Source organism: Mirounga leonina, unplaced genomic scaffold (genome assembly GCF_011800145.1).
Source record: "Mirounga leonina isolate KUSES-001 unplaced genomic scaffold, KU_Mleo_1.0 Mir_242, whole genome shotgun sequence".
NCBI lineage: Eukaryota > Metazoa > Chordata > Mammalia > Carnivora > Phocidae > Mirounga > Mirounga leonina.
In genome coordinates, this window is record NW_023270627.1 from 506,745 (window position 1) to 523,494 (window position 16,750).

A 16,750-nucleotide genomic window follows, 5' to 3' on the forward strand; every position below is an offset into this window, starting at 1 on the left:
GGGGAAGAAGCAACTCATAACTTCAAATGAAGAAAGAAAAAGGCACACTAAGTTGGAAATCTCAGCTCTTAACTCTCTGACTTTCTGTCAAAAGCTCTATCTTCTAGCCCTAAGGTCTATTGATTGTTCTTGGACTTGAACCCCTTTGTGAATGGAGTGAATGAAGTGTGTGTGGAGACACAGAACAGAGGTGAATGGGGGGGCCTTACACATCAGGACCCCCAACAAATAGGTCATAAAGCCCAACCGGTGAATGAGCTGAAGTCTGCTTCTTTGACCCCTCCACATGCTTTGGACACCCCGCCCCACTCAGCGATTATAGGACTAACAGTCTTCCCTTTCTCCACAATTCTCCCACATATCCATTGGTTTGCTCTCTATACAGCCTGAGATTTGATGAAAATGACGGCTTTTTCTGCCTTAGACACACTGGTAGTCCTTGTCCTTGCTTTTATTCATCAAGTGGCCTTAAAAGAGCATTCTGCTTTCTAAAGCATCTGACTTACAAAGAAGCTGGTACTCTGTGAGACCACTTCATTGATTTCTAATTATAATGATTTGGAGGGCAGGGGACCACCAAACCATGTTCTCAGAGACTCCATGTGATATTGACGTGATATGGATCTGCATACAAGGCATTTCTGGGAGGCTGCTACCTTATTACTCACCCATTGTGAGCTTGGGCTCTAAGTAAGTGCTAAAAGAAGGTTGTGTACCAAGATTAAGTTGACATGAAAAGAGATCCAAGGATCACATCTGGTGACAAATGTGAACATCAGCACTGAGCATGAATTCAGTTATAGTGATGACTCAGTGTGGTCTCAGGGGCACTGAGAAGAGTGACTGTCCCTTCCAGACCTCTGTTCTTTCCTTCCCCCACAGTACAATATATGCCTCTTGAGAGCAGGCACTGGGTCTGTTCTGTTCACTGTTGTCTGCCCAATGCCTGAGGCAGTGCCTGGCACATTGTGCACTGAGTGAATGAAGAAGGTCTAAAGAGCACATCCCACTACCCCATGGCTGCACTGTGCCTTCCTTTGTCTCCTATTGCAATGGAAATGCCCCCAAGAGAGGTAACACTTTGGTTTTTACCCATCATTTACAGGGCTCTCAGGCTCTTTCCTGAGAGTAGGTCTTGATGGGATTGAATAGAGAGAGCAAATAACACGGGGGTGATGAGGGCCCTGAAATGAAGATGAGGTAGGAATGCAGAGGCTAAAGGAAACCTGCATTTAGCTCACAATTTCACTTACTGAAGTTCTGTCAGGCTAAGCTTCTGTCTAATGGAAAGCATTACACGGGAGCTGTCTTTCCAAGCTGCCTGGGTCACTGTTAGTTTTTTGTTTTGGTTTTTAGACACAAAGGACATCTGTTTTTGGAATTGAAGGCTCTCATATAGTGTTGTGATGTGAAAACCATCTTTCTAAACAATTGGGAGAATCATCTTCCGTGTATGTGGGCTGAGGCCATGAGGACCTCGGCAGAACATTGGTGACTGGCTGTAAAGAGTGGAGTGAGTTGTGCTGATTTGCCTAAAAGATCCCACTACCTGTTCTGATTATGAAGAGCATTTTTCCTAGATGCAAATATGCTGTTTCACTGAGACTATTTCTGGAAGAGCTTGTTGCACACAAGGAAATAAGAGGAATTTGGAATGGAGCTTGTTTGGGCTTTCAAAGGATTCAGGGGTAGAGATGTGAATTATTCAGCTAGAGTCTTAACTTCCCTCTAAACCTATTTTCAAGAAAGGACCTTAAACTCATCAAATTAATTTTTGCCAAGATTTTCTATCACTGAAGATTGGTGACGAGGATGAGATTCCAGCAAAGAATGAGTATGGAACAGACAATCTTTAAGATCCTTTCCAATTCTGAGATTTTTGTGCTTCCATCCTGGGGAGGAAAATAGTCTTGGAACTCTTTACTCAGAGCTTAAATGCTGTCTCTTGTTTCAACTCAGTGATATATTTACTTCTTCTAATGTTCTTCATAGCAATATTATTTGTTTAATTTAGTCCTATTCAAAATTTCAAGAAAAGAGTTGGCTTTGAACAACAGAAAAATGTAATAGCTTGCCCTCCTTATCAACAAAGGGAAACTTCTTGTCTGAGTTGGTGGCCAGAAAAGAGATGGGTAGCTTTGCGGGTGCAACAGAGACAGTGAGGGCCATTTAGTAAACAAAAGAGGACCCTTCCCTTCCTCAATGTGTGATGTTTCTGGCTGGTTGCTGGAAGAGAGTTTCTCAATGTCATTTCCATCCCTATGGCCCTACGCATGTCAAGTTTTAAACTCAGTGCTCAGACTAGAAGAAAGGATAGTAACTTGACCTGGCTCAATAAATCAGGAAATTAAATTAGCACTAGAATAACAATATGGGGAAAATAAGATTTGAGAAATGATGCTACAAGTGAATTTAGAGCAGCCAGCTAGAGTGGTGTAGAGGTCATCCAACCCAGTAGTTGAAAAAGCAGTGTTGGGATTGTCAGGAAACCGAGGCTCTAGATCTGACTCTGCCACCGACTGGCTAGAAACCCTGGGCAAAACATCTCCCACCTCTGGGACTTGGGTTCCTCATCTATAAATAAGGTTGTGGTTTTTTTTTTTTTTAAGTCACCTAATATTTATGTAGAGTTTCCTACATCCCAGGAGCTGAGGTGAGTGTTTTATAAGGCTCTCATTTGATTCTCAAAAGTCTTGGGCCTTGGAAACTCTCAAAGAGCATTGAGAGAGACAACAGTTGAAGCAGCTTCTGCCAAAGCCTTTGGCTCCTCCTCTCTCCATTAGATTCATAAAGCAGCTCTTCCACTGCTGTTTCTCTCTGCAGGTCAAGGGACTCAGGAAAGAAACCTCCATGCAAAGATGGAAATTGTTTGGCCTGGAGAAAAGGCATTTGAGACATGACTTGGTGATCTTCTGTTTTCAGCTGGTGGAGATCTATTTCTGGGGCTGGTGGAGACAAGGTGATTGTAAAACTTGAAAAGACTAAGGGAATATATGGCCTGGCCTGAAACTGGAAGGAACTACACTAAGTGATGAATGGAATGGAATGGCCCTGAGGTCTAGAGTCTAGAAGGAACTATATACAGGGATCATGTTACCTCTTAATCCGAAGCTTCACGGGCAGGGCTACTTTAAGAGTTCATCTGTCCAGAATGGTTTGGATCAAGTGTTCAGTGAGACATAGGAGTGCTTTAAATGAGCTCTAAAATCCCCTCCAGCCCAGCCCTATGAGATAATAAGGACTTTTTTTTTTTTTTTTTTTTTTTTTTTAGTGAGGGGAGTAATAATTTAGCATGACAGTCACATTAAGAGAAAAGATCTTGGTAGAAATTTTACTTGGGAAGGTATAAAATGTTAAATTAATTGATGAGCTCTGGTGTACAAAATGTCACTGAATCTTTTGATCTGGTTTCTACTTTGGTAGTCGGGGCAGAGACCTCATTGGCTTGGGAGTCAGGAAACCCATTTAATCCTGGCTCTACCTATAGCCTCTTCGTTGAAGAAATGCTAATAACAATCTCTGCTCTGCCTGTTCTACAAGAATGTAGTGAGAATCAGATGAGCTACTGTATATTGGAAGTGTGTTGGAAAGAGTCAAATAGTTATCAGATATAAGATATTATACATTAGAAAAAGAGTTCATCTGTCAAAAAATAGGTGTAGCATTAGAACCAATTGGTATTTTAGGAAAGGTTCATAATTCAAATGTTCTTTCATAATTATGTGCATGGATCGAGGCACAAGAAGGAGGAGGAAGAATCGAATGGTTGTTATATAGCTGAGTCACCTTTCTATCACTTAGAAGTCAAAAATTAGACTCTAAGTTTGCTATATCAAGAAAAGAAGGCATAGAAAAATTATTGTCAGACCACATGACCTGGGCTTTGTGGGCAAGGTTAAGTCAATTTCCATGAAGCTTGAGCCAAGAAATCCACACAGAAACCAGAGAGCACAGGGCAGCTTTCCGGTTGACCAACCTCACTTCAGGTTGTGCAAACAGCTTGGAAGCCAAAAGAAAATGCCTAATATAAGATCATCCGAGCTTCTTGAGATTGAGAATAGAGTAACGTTTAGCTATTTAGGGGTACAATAGTATAGTGAAATAGTAATTGAAAAAATTATATCATGGTTTCTATCCTTGGAGAAGCTGAGAAATGAAAATTATCTCATGGGATGGGGTACTAGGCTTAATAGGTTGAATAATGCCCTTCCTGCAAAGATGTTCACAACCTAATCCTTGAAACCTAAGAATATGTCACCTTACATGGCAAAAGGGACTTTGCAGATGTGATTAAGCTAAGGGTCTTGAGAAGGGAGATTGTCCTGTGTTATCTGGGTGGACCCAATGTCATCACAAGTGTCCTTGTGGAAAAGGGGTAGGGAAGAGAGTCAGAGCCACGGAAGGAGATGTGGTGACAGAAGCAGAGGTCAGAGAAAGAGAGAGAGATTTGAAGATGTTCTTCTACTGGTTTTGAAGTTGGAAGAAGGGGCCATGAATCAAGGAAGGCAGGTGGCATCTAGAAGCTAGAAAAGGCAAGGAAATGGAATCTCCCCTACCATCTCCAAAGCAACACAGCATTGCCTGACCCATTATAGATTTCTGACCTCCAGAACCGTAAGGTAATAAATTTATATTGGTTTAATCCATTAAGTTTGTCATAATTTTTTTAGTAGCAATAGGAATACAATAGGAAAGTAGCAAATAGGAAAGCAAAGGCAGGTAATTTCAGCCTGTGAAATTCTCTGCTAAATTTGACCTCTGTAAGTTGAGGAAGGGCAAAGAAACAAAACAAAAGAAAATGGTAAAACATGTCTAAAAATGATACTGAAGATCATTTGTTAACATAAATCACTAGTTTCTTTGATTCCATGGCTACTGCTATGGTTGTGAATGGTAGTCACTGGCTTCTTTGTACTTACCCTTTGCTTCCTTGCTAAGAACACGCACACACATCACTTAAAGCAGAAAAAGAAAAGTTCCGTAGGAGATGTGCCTCGACTCCCACTATAACTCCCTGCCTCTCCCCACTGATGTCTCTTTACAGGAGTCCCTCATTTCCCTATAGACCCCTCTACCCTCCCCAGCTCCTATTTCCCCCACCATCACAGGGCTTCTTGATCTTCTTTGAGGCAACTGTTTCCCAGACTCTAGGCTATTCTGAGGCAGAGGTTGTGAAGGAAAAATCTTAGGAATTCCATGGCAGGTAATGCTTACTAACGCCTGTCAAGAACAGCCTCTGGTTTACTGCAGGGTCTGTGTGGTGGGAGAATTTGGAACCAAGATGTTGCTCAAAGAGCTGCAAAGTGGCTTCGAGCTTGTGTGCGGCTCTGTCCCTGCACAGGAAGGAAAGCTGAAGGCCTAGCAGAAGGAAGCTGTTTAGCTTAATTTATGTCAACAGGGTGGGCCACTTTTTTCAATGTGTCTGTGATGGTAGGGAGAATGGCATTAACTTTTTGAAAGCCATGGAAAGAATGTGAAGTACTATGCTGTGGCGTTCAGCTAGGAAGACCCAGGTCTCAGCGTCCTGCCTGGAGAGAGCCTAGCAGGATGCAGGAGGCTGTGATTGGCTGAGACAGAACTGACCCAAAGATCAGATATGACAGATATGACCACTAGGCCATTTCTCTACAGTGATAAAACCTCTGGTTAAGTCCACCAAAGATAAGCATTAAATGGTTCAAGGCACCATTAGGGTAGAATATCTGATCAGAATTTTCATACAGGGGGCACCTGGGTGGCTCAGTTGGTTAAGCGTCTGCCTTTGGCTCAGGTCATGATCCCGGGGTCCTGGGATCGAGCCCCGCATTGGGCTTCCTGCTCCACAGGAAGCCTGCTTCTCCCTCTCCCACTCCCCCTGCTTGTGTTCCTGCCCTTGCTATCTCTCTCTGTCAAATGAATAAACAAAATCTTTAAAAAAAAAAAAAAGAATTTTCATACAAAAAGATGGTATCAGTAGGACAATCCAGAGGTTTGAATTATGTAGGCACAGCAACAATTGTCCAAATGAGTTCATAGTCACTCTGGCCTCTCCTCTCCTCCTTCCCCCAACACACAACATTATTACAGAAAAATTACGTGTAGAAACTAGAAGTTTCTAGAAGCATTCTGCTTTCTCTTTGAGGTTTTTCCTACATTTCAAAGAGAAAGGGGTTCACCCCATTGTACCACACAGTTGTTCTCTCCCCTCATTCTCTCCCAAGAAGTATCTACCCTCTGGGGATAAAGCATTTCCAAATATGACTCCTTCAGCTTGGGCTTTACAGACTATAACCTTAAACTTGGAAAGAATAGAAACACATACATGCTCTGATGTGAAGGCAATGAGCCTGGGAACAGCAGCCATTCCTTTTTCCTTGACTTCTGGGAACATCTTAAAGCGTGCAATCAGCATGGCATACATGTTAGATATAGCACCACCTAAAGAAAGTAACAGCAACACACAGTGACCTTTTCTAGTCATTGTCAACATCATTTCACATGCAAGCAACATTCCTTATTTCCATTGACCTAGAATCCTCCTTGGACATGGGAGAAGGCCATATTTATTGGTTATCCTTTGACCTGAATCCTCAAACTCAGACTGAATCTTCAGCCTAAGAGGGTCTAGAAAAAGGAGCATTGGGCCCAACCATAGGACATATGCTACCCCTTCACATCCCAAATCTGCGACTAAACAGAACTGCCAATTGATTCTGCTCTTGCTGGGAGTCCTTTGAAGAGGTTCTTAAGAACTGAGAAATTGTTGCCTTCCTTCCCACCATGCGAACGTGGTCATTCTTCATTAGGCTTGTGGAAATCCTACTTATCTCCTGATGGAGAAAACATTTCTTTTCATTTCAACTCAGGCAGTGCCTTGCACTCACACTAAGACAAATCCGTTGTAGCTCATGGTGTGGACTGTTAATCCACAATTCTTATAGAATGAGAGACGATGGACTCTGAAAAACAAACTGAGGGTTCTAGAGGGGAGGGGGGTGGGAGGATGGGTTAGCCTGGTGGTGGGTATTGAGGAGGGCACATTCTGCATGGAGCACTAGGTGTTATGCACAAACGATGAATCATGGAACACTACATCTAAAACTAATGATGTAATGTATGGGGATTAACATAACAATAAAAAAATAAAAAAAAAAAAGAATGAGGATAAACATCCAAGCCCATTTCATCATACTCATCTGTGAATTTCCCCAGAACAGTTCTTCCCCCTCAAAGACTTCATAGAAATACAATTGTAATAGCTGAACAAAAATCATATTTTAATGATAGGAAAACACAAAACTAAGGGAATTTTAAGTCTATGTTGAATTGCTTTTTCTGTGTCATCCTAAGATTGTCAAGGATTTCATACCATAATATTTGTATCTTATAAGTAAGGTCTCATTTGACAAGCAAAGAAAAGTGAGATTTCCCCCAAGATTGTTGGAAAGCTCAGGATTTTTGCAATACAAGAAGAAGACAGTTGTTGTGCATGCAAATGGGGATGTTGGAATGGAAGCTGTGACATCATGTGGCAGAGTGAAGCCACTATCTCCTCCTTTCCCATAGGGGACACACTGGGCTCTGCCATGATGTGAGTGTTTGAGAGTTCCCTTCCCTTTGGGTGGTTGAGGAGCAGAGGCCTCTTTGTACCAAACTGAATGGCCCCCACAGGGCCATGACTTTTGCCTCCATGCTCCCTGGGCTCCGACGCAAGCAAGCAGCCTGGCCCAGAGCAGTAACTATCCAGATCCCGGTTCTGTCATCAGTCTGAATAAGGGCAATTGCTACCTCTTCTGACCCCCAGAGACATGGGGCAAGAGGAATCCAGGTCAAGCCTGCTCTGAGCAAACACCTTGTCTAAAAGGGCTGAGGGTGTAGGATGCTGCTGGGCAAGGGACCAGCTTTTAAAGGAGGGTGTTTAGCAGCATCCCTGGCTGTTATCCACCAGAGGCTACTAGTACTACCTCCTCCCTCTCCCCCGCCACCAAGTTGTGACAATCAAGAACCTCTCCATTCATTGCCAAATGTCCCCTGGGGGTTACAATAGCCCCCAGCAGAGAAGCACTGCCCTAGTTGTTCTTGTCAGAGAGGCTGGGGAGAAAGGAGGCCAGGAGAAAAAGGGGAAGATGAACACAAAGATACCAGTCACACAGCACAGTTATTCAAGAAGCTTCCAGCTCTACCTTGCCACTTCTCATTTTGCCACTCCAGTTATTCTCGGTCTAAAGATCTAGTAGCCCTGAGAGAGATGAAGAGGATTCTGGATCGTTAGAGCAGACTGTTGTGCAGCCCAGGCAGGAGGACAGATGCATCTTCCAGAGGAAGGATGCAAAAACGAGCTCTGAATCATCAGGAAAATCCTGTCAGACTGGAAAAGGTTTGTGACTAAGCCAAAATTTCCCTTTCTTCTCTTTTGGTCCTTCATGACTTGCTGAGCAGTGAGGAATACTCCAGTTCTCTTTGGCTCCCAGGCACAGGTGACATCACATGAACAGATTTCTTCTAGAAGTCCCAGAGAACTTTCCATGAAGCATGAAGTCTCTGGATGCTATAGATGGAGGTGTAAGGTAAACTGAGCTGAGCTATGTATTCAAGTCACAGACCTAACTCTCCATGTTTAGTCCTGGGCAATAGGACTTTCAGATCTCAGGCACATATGATGTATGATTTCCCCTATCCCCACTCTTTAAATTGTAAGACCCTATACCCCAGGAATAAGGCCAGATGCTACCTGGAAAGGCATCCATTTGCAAGTGAGGATGCTATGGTCCATCTCTCCTCTGTAATGCCTTGTAGAAAGCAGAGCAGAAACAGGTTGCCAATGGCCTTTTCTTCTGTCCCCTCCCCACTTTTCAATGTCTACATTATACTTAGCATGACATCAGTGGCTTCCATCTTGGTGTGAGAGCATACAGATCTTTAGGATCCAAGGAAGGAACCCCATGATCAAGGTTAAGTCTTTCTACCTGATCATTTTCTGTCATTGATGGGGGTGTCCATACTTGGCTTAGCAGAATTGCCAAAGAAGGTTCTTTCTCTGGGTGTATATTTTCTGGGGCAAGCGGTTTCCAAGAGCAGCTAAATTAGGCCTGGCCCAAGCCCTCTCAGACAAGTTTTCAGGGTCAACAGGAGCAACTGTTCTCTTCCCACTCCTGGGGACCTTTAAAAGAGAGCTCAGGATGCTCAATCACATAACCAGCCTTGTAAGAGGGAGAAGAATAGAGGTAAAAACAATGCTGATCTTTGAACACTACCTAATTCCTCACGAAAAATATCTTAAGAGCATCAGTTCCAGGCAATGATGGCAAAGTTCCCTCAGTGGGGAATGGTTTTCCAAAGGAAAACTGCGTTCCCTACAAAATAAAGGCTAGCTTTAAATTCATCACAGCTGGTGTTTAACGAAAAAAAAAAAAAAGCTAATTTTCCCTTCCATTTAACTAACATGTTTTCCTTCAGCACCTGAAAAATTGTGTTGTATCTTTAAAAGCATAAAATATAATAGCAGACCTGAGCTTGTAGGTAAAGCTCCTTAATTTAAGCCCTACCCTTGAGGCCACTGTTGCTTGCTTATAATTTCTTCTTTCCACCTGTTCTTTATTTTCTCTCTCCCTCATCATCCGCTTGTCTCTAGGTTTGCTGAAGGGACATCTCGACGTGGCCTTTGCTAGGCCTGACATAATGGCAGGTGTGGCTGTGGCCTCCTCAGCAGGGCCAGTCTCAGTGTACTGAGGGCCCGCCCCATTCTGATGACCCTCTCCTGCCACTGATTAGGTGACAGTCTGCACACCAGGTTTATTTTCCTTGGGTCAGCGACTCTCTCTCCCTACTGCCTTTCTAACTTCTATTTCTTCTCTGCGTCAAAACCAAGGTCACATACAGATCCGGAACCAAGGGCAAGGCTTTTTTTTGGTGTCAGGTTGATTCTCTTGGCTGGAAGAGGTGTAAATAATGGAGCTTAGAATCCAATGGCTGGTGATAAAAGGCAGGATGAAGAGACTGAATGGCATGATAAAGAAGAGAAGGCAAAAGAAACCTTTGGAAGGAATCAGCACCCTCTGTTTCAGCTTTAAGAAATGGTTTCCCAAGTCACTCTCTGCCCTCCTTGAAATTAAAGTCAATCAGCTTCTCTGGTTGTTATTTGAAAGGGACAGAGTACATAGGCTCAATTACGTAGATCTGCTTCATAATGCCCCTCCTGAAACAGAGAAGGCTTTATTAAATGAGGCTACCCTTTCACTAATTGTGGGAAGAGTTTCAGAGAGTGAATTCCCTTATGAGGAATCTTTATTCCTGTGTTCCACATGATCCATACATCTTCTGTGTAGGATCACAGTAGAAGGGTTGGGTAAATATCCACCCCTGTTTATCCTTTTTCTGAACACCAATAACTATTGGTCAAGTATGGGGAGTTGGCTTGGAAGCATGGTCAATGGTCATGTATTAGCACGCTCATTCTTTTGATCAACATAACCTATTTAACATAAGCAGAAACACTGACTAGATACTTAATCGCTCCTATGTTCATAACGAGGCACTGTGTATCAGAAGAAAAAACACAAAGAAAGGTTGAAATATCATATACCAGGAGAAAATATCCCATCGCCAGAGCCCCCTGGCCAGCCAATGATTTCTCTCATTTTCTTTAGCGTGACATATTCCAAGAGCACAAATACTGGAGCAATTTCATAGGTGAACCTGAAATGTAGTAATGGCCACATTTTATGTATGTAACTCGAAGAAATAATTCATCATTACAACATCTATAGAACTATTGCATGTCCCTCTTCAAGCCCTACATTCACAAAGGTTTTGATTATTCTATTGAACAGAGAGAAAATTATGTCTTCTTAAAGGTTGCCCATTTTTCTATATTCCTAAAGTTAAGAGCTTAATGCCCAAGGGTCATTTATCATATTGAATAAATAAAGAACACTGCAGAGTAATACTATTTAAAAGATATCATCTGGTCCCATTTCTTGTTCACTTTATACATAATTACAAATCCAAAATGCCAAAAAAGTGCCTTTTGTGTTTGAAAAATGTTATATAGCTTTGATTGCATGAAAGATAGATCAGGACTCTTTTCTTTTAAGTTAGAGTGAGCACCCGTATACTTCTGAAGTTTGTATCACTATGTTAGGGACTACTTAATTAAAAAGAGATTTTCACATGAGAGGTAGAATAAAGACTATGAAATCTCACTAATAATTATCCTGGATTTAAAAAAAAAACACCACATTTAACAACTTACATGTTGGTGTTTGCTGTTGATGTCAGCCAGTCTGCTGCTAGTCCAACCATATCCAGTCCAGTGGAAAGTTGATTGAAATATCTGGGATGCCCTGAATAAAATGGAATACGAGAATCAAGACTGCATCCAGTGAAAATAAATGCCTCTCAAACACATGATTGCTCTAGCTAAAGAACCTTGAAAGATCCTTCAGTAATAGGAAATCCATATTCAGAAACCCAACATGTGCATGCATGCGTGTGCACACGCAGACACATCCAAAAGGAGCATTTCATCTAACAAGAGAGACTATTTGGGGTTTTGGTATTTCTTAAAACACACTCTCTAAAAAAGCTTCCTCTAAACATTATCCGATATAAAAAAAAAAATAACAAGTGTGGTTTGCAATGTGGATGCTAGTTTATTTCCTAGCATCCCTTCAATACATTTGTAAACTAAAATGCTCGTGTAATCCAAAGCTATTCTTGTTTACACTCATGCTGCTAAAAATCCTTTTTTGTTGAAGTTGTTCTGGGAATCAGTCATATCATGACATCCACCAGGCATGCCAACATGCCAACATTCATAATGATATCAGTGACAAATGACTGATGATTACAAAAGACAACACAAAAATGAGAAAATAGGACACTTTGTTGGGTGATTTGCCCTGGATTCAAAAGGTGATGATTGTCGAAAGAGGGCATGGGCAAATTCAATTCTTGTCGATTCTTTTCTGTCCAAATACTTGATTATAAACAACAGAACTCCTCATAGTTGTGATTTGAAGTAAAGAGGGATACGGTCAACATCACTGCCCCACCAACAAGATACATGAAGATATATTCAATGGGCTGATGAGTCCATTAGCAAGGCTTATCTAATTAACTTCTAGATTTCTCTAAAACTCTCCAAAGGAGCTGACATCCAAATACTCCTGAGGCTATTATTTAAAATGTGATTGTAAATATCTCATTAGAATTCCATTCCTTGTCTTGCCCCATAAAAGCCTATCTCTAAATCTGTGATTTGCTTGGCAGCAAAAATTTTGGAAGATTATCAATTATGGAAATAGCATCTGATAAAAAGGCAGCCCCTACTTATTGGACACCTGTCTGAAGCCTGGGGTGACGGTCTCTCAGGCCAGCATGGGCAAAACAAGATAAAGGAAGGCAATGGGGAAAACAGGGACAAAAGTCAACACAGAGCTTATCTCTAGGACTGGAGTGCTCTCTTATCAGCCTTGGGCATGTGGTTAGACATTTAGACACCGGGAAAAGATAGGAGCTGGGAAAGGGCACATTTCAAAGAGACTGGGATTTGTGTGGCTCTCGCTCATGCTCCGGCATTGTTTTGCTTCCCTGTGGCTGTGCACAGTGCCCTTCTACCTTTTCGCTCTTTACCAGGCCCTCTGATGCTGACCCTGTCAGTTTATGCATCCAGGCAAAATGAGAAAGCCCCTTGTCTGGAACAGCCCTCCCTTCTCTGCCTCATTGACTCCCCATTTCATTAGAGCTCACAGCTGAAATCACAGCCGCCTCTCCCTCCTGATTCCCCTTCATTTCTCTTTCCCTAAGCCATTTCCTTAAAGTGAGGAAATTAATAAAGATTAGCAAATCAATCCATTAATCTACTCTCCCAATTCATATGCATTTTCTGGATGAATCTGGTGTCTATTATCACACACTATTTAACTCTCTGGAAACTTTGGCATGAAAAACCTCTGCAAAAAAAATTGAGAGAAATTCCAAGGCCTGTGTCTGGCCCCAGGATATCAAAAGGCCAATCCACCCTGCCCACTGCCTTTGGAAAACTGGGAAGCAAATTTGAGGCTTCAATGGCTTGACTCGCTTTTCTTTCTTTCTTTCTTTTTTTTTTTTTACCTTGGTCGCCCATGGCACCTGAATGTCTCGTGCCTCAAAATTTTCATTCACTGATGGTGATGTGATAAAAATGGAAGGAGATAGTTTGACAGGTTAGAGCAACATGTCCTCTTGATTTCTGCAGAAGTGGGCTGCAGAAATATTCTATTTGCTCCCTTCCCGTGACCCCCCCCGCAGGCTGCCGGCGAATCCAGGCAAGGCTCTCCGAGAGAAAGGGTGGGAGAGACCTGCCTTGGAGGCCCCCAGCTGTCCCAGCCGGCCTGGGCATCCAGCTGCCGCCGCCGCCCCCACCGGGCCCGGGAATAGGCGGCCACGCGCAGCCGGGCAGACAGCGAGGAGGAAACGTGAGATTAGAGCCGCTCACGCCTCTGGAACGCTCCCCACTGATTAGCAAATGAGCCAGGAAGGATGCCCAGGCTCGGCCAACGACCAGCCCCGGGCGGCCTTGACCCCCTTGTCCACCATCAGTTGGGGAGGGCCCCAAAGTCGGTCCAAACTGCTCTCCGTGTAGCCACAGCACGCACCCAAGGACGGCCTCATTTATGATGCTTCCATTTCTTTGTCTGATGGCTCCGTTAAAAGACTCATTAACCCCTGCACTCCCCAACCACCATCACTACCACCAAGTCCAATGATCCCCGAAAATGTTATTTATTCTAAAATACTATCATTCTCTGCAGTTTTCAGTTTTCTGTTCCAACAGTTCTTACAGACGTAATTTTAACAATACAGGACGACTTCCACTTGCAAGTATTTAACCCCACTGCCCCTCACTCCTCTCTAAGCTTGGAGCCCAAGTGAAAATTAGATTAAGGACTCTCAGTAGAAAGCAGGTGCTAACATATTTTATAAAAGCATCTCCCTAAGAGAACTAAAATGTCTAATGGTCACAGAGATGGTAACTACTTTACAGACCCTAAATAGTACTAGTCGTCAAATACCAGTTATAGCATAAAAACCTGTAAGCTTGCTAGTCAAAAAGAGGTGACCGGTGTTACTTCTTTGAACTGCTATTTAGGGGTGGAATGGGGAAGACCAGAAGACTACATGTGTTATGAATAATATTGATATTGATGCTTGGAAATCCAACGTAATCCTATTTTCTCCTGAACTTTAAATAAAATGCATTAGAACTACATTTGACCAACAATCTCACAAGCATTATGGCAAAGTCTAAGAATTGAATTGCCCCATCTTCTCCTAACACTAAAGGAAGCATTGATAGACAGAACTATGACTTTCATTGACTTGCAATTCTCATTATCTTAACTCTTTAAATTACATGTCAGACATCACCAGCTTTTAAGGATGAAGATGTAAAACATTTTTATAGGTTCTTTCCAGTTTGGTAGCAATAAAAATAATAGGTAGCAACCTACTATTATTACATTTAAATATTAGGTTAGGGGAATGGATCAAACAAAAATGAATTAAAAACACTATTCAGGTTTGCCCCCACAGATACATCAAAAGCTGGAAGAACATCTTTAATGCCTAGTATATACATCATGTGGATTCTCTGTGAACATGATTGAGAATGATAGCTAATAAGCCTTCAAAATTCATATTCCACAGACCAAGTGTGGTCAAAATCACCAAGTTAAACTCCTTTCCCTATGCACCTAGTTTTAAGTCTATAGTCTCACAAAAGTGGATACTAATAATGCAGCAGATCCATTTCCTTAGGCTTCTTCTCTGCATACTTTTCCTCTCTATTGGTATAACGAATGGAAAAACAAAACCAAAAGTAGTAGCTAAAAGTCACACAGCAAACATTCTTAAAATGCTTGTGGTTGATTAGAGCAATATGATAATTCATTAACCAAAGAAATGGCAACATAAAAAATCAAGTTCCTATGGTAATTAATATTCATGTGACATTTTTAGTTGCTAGCGGATCTTTTTTAAGACTACAAATCAATTTAGATCCACAAGGTCTTCTATCCCTCATGAAATTCATTCATACCTATTTTTATTGCTTTAATGAAGTATAGTGGATCATGCATCAGCATGATTAGAGACAATGCAGGAAAAGAAGCGGTAATCATGACCTGGGGAGATAAATAGCTGATTTTGTGTAGATAAAATGAAAGCTTACAATGTGCCCAAATAAATGTTACTAATAAATAAATACTATAAATAAATAAATAAACAGCGTATGAAGACAACTGTGAAAAAAAGCAATAGATACAAAATACATTTTAAAATAAGGATATTTCATTCCCCTCCCCCACCCATTTTCTTTATTTTATATTCAGAATGGCTATGAAGCACACACATCCTTGTATATAACACCGCTGAATTGTTAAGCTAGTTTGTATTGTGTTTTCTTTTGTGGACATTTCTTTAAAAAAAGAGAAAACCTGGGGCTCGAATCTGAAGTCCTGGCCATTTGAGACAATGCCAAAATATTATCCCCCTGTTGCAATGATTACATAGGATGGTTTATCCAATGTCTGACCATTCCTATGCCAAAGAAATGACTAGCACTACACTAGTATTGGGTTTTTGTTTGGATCATGCCTTTTGAGGTTTCATTTCCATATTCCCTTCCTTTCTCCATTTTGGGTCACTTCTAATGGCCTCTGCTGACAAATGGTTGCTTCTACATCAGTGGTTAATCTCTGTGGCCAAATACGTGCAGTGTAAAATCTGATGATTTATACTTAATGCGTTTATAATGTTTCTGATATCAACTTCAGAAGCATGACCATTAATAGTAAAGGGTGACTTTGCTTCATATCATTCTAATAATGACTTCTTTTAATTGATGAAAATAACTCTGTTAATTTGAAAATACCAGTAACTCCATAAACAGAAAACATTTTTATATAAAAAATAAAAATTGTAAAAGGAAAAAAGAGCTTTATTATTTTTGACTGGACAATACCTGTTTTAATTGCATACTTTAGAGTCGTTTGGCAATGCATCAAAATTTCCTCCAAATTTTGTGGTTGGTCTGCCAATTCCCAGTTATACTCTTGAAGGAGCTCATTAGGGTAATGGAAATCAATCACTTTGGTTGATCTATCGAAACTTTTCACCACATACTGAAGCAAAATGTCCATAACATCTTGCAGAAATGCCAAAGTGGGCCTTTCTCCATCACACGCTGGCAGCAGGTCTAAAGAATGGAATCAAAATGCCACATTTTAATTTTACTGTGGAAATATCCAGGCAAGATCTTGATTTGGCAATTTTTCTTTGGACTGAGAGATTTTGTGCTTAAAAAAAAAATCTGGAAACGCAGAGCATTTTCTTTAAATGGGAGGTATTTTTCAAAGACAAAGGAAAAAGAGAAATTGAGATTTCTTCCCCACCCCAAGTTAATTCTTTGCATTTCAATCCATAAGGTATTGTTTGCTTCCTTTTTTAAAAGGAGTGTGCCTCCATTCATCTGTTTCACCGGGGTCCGTCCTAAATGTTACATCTCAGTAAATCATCTTAAATGATTATGGAAATACGTCACATCGGAATGTTTGAGGAATGCCTTTGGGCAAATCAGGCAAAGTGGAGCATGCAATGTTAGGATCCCTGACCCATTAAGATGGCTCGCTGTTTCCTAAGTCAGTGTGTGTGTGTGTGTGTGTGTGTGTGTGGGTGGGTGGGTGCGCGCGCGCGCGCGCGCGTTTAGGTGATTGGGTGTGTAAACACAAGG

General features: G+C 41.6%; 1 protein-coding gene across 1 annotated transcript in view; it reads right to left on the reverse strand.

Annotated features, from left to right (window-relative positions):
• GAD2 (glutamate decarboxylase 2) overlaps nucleotides 1–16,750 on the reverse strand; it is a 78,763-nt gene that overhangs the window by 59,938 nt on the left and 2,075 nt on the right. The window contains exons 4-7 of the mRNA XM_035029475.1: nucleotides 15,983–16,216; nucleotides 11,231–11,321; nucleotides 10,562–10,674; nucleotides 6,302–6,417 (exon numbers count right to left, since the gene is read on the reverse strand). Of these exons, the coding sequence (XP_034885366.1) occupies nucleotides 6,302–6,417; nucleotides 10,562–10,674; nucleotides 11,231–11,321; nucleotides 15,983–16,216 (554 nt within the window). The remainder of the gene's footprint in view (nucleotides 1–6,301; nucleotides 6,418–10,561; nucleotides 10,675–11,230; nucleotides 11,322–15,982; nucleotides 16,217–16,750) is intronic.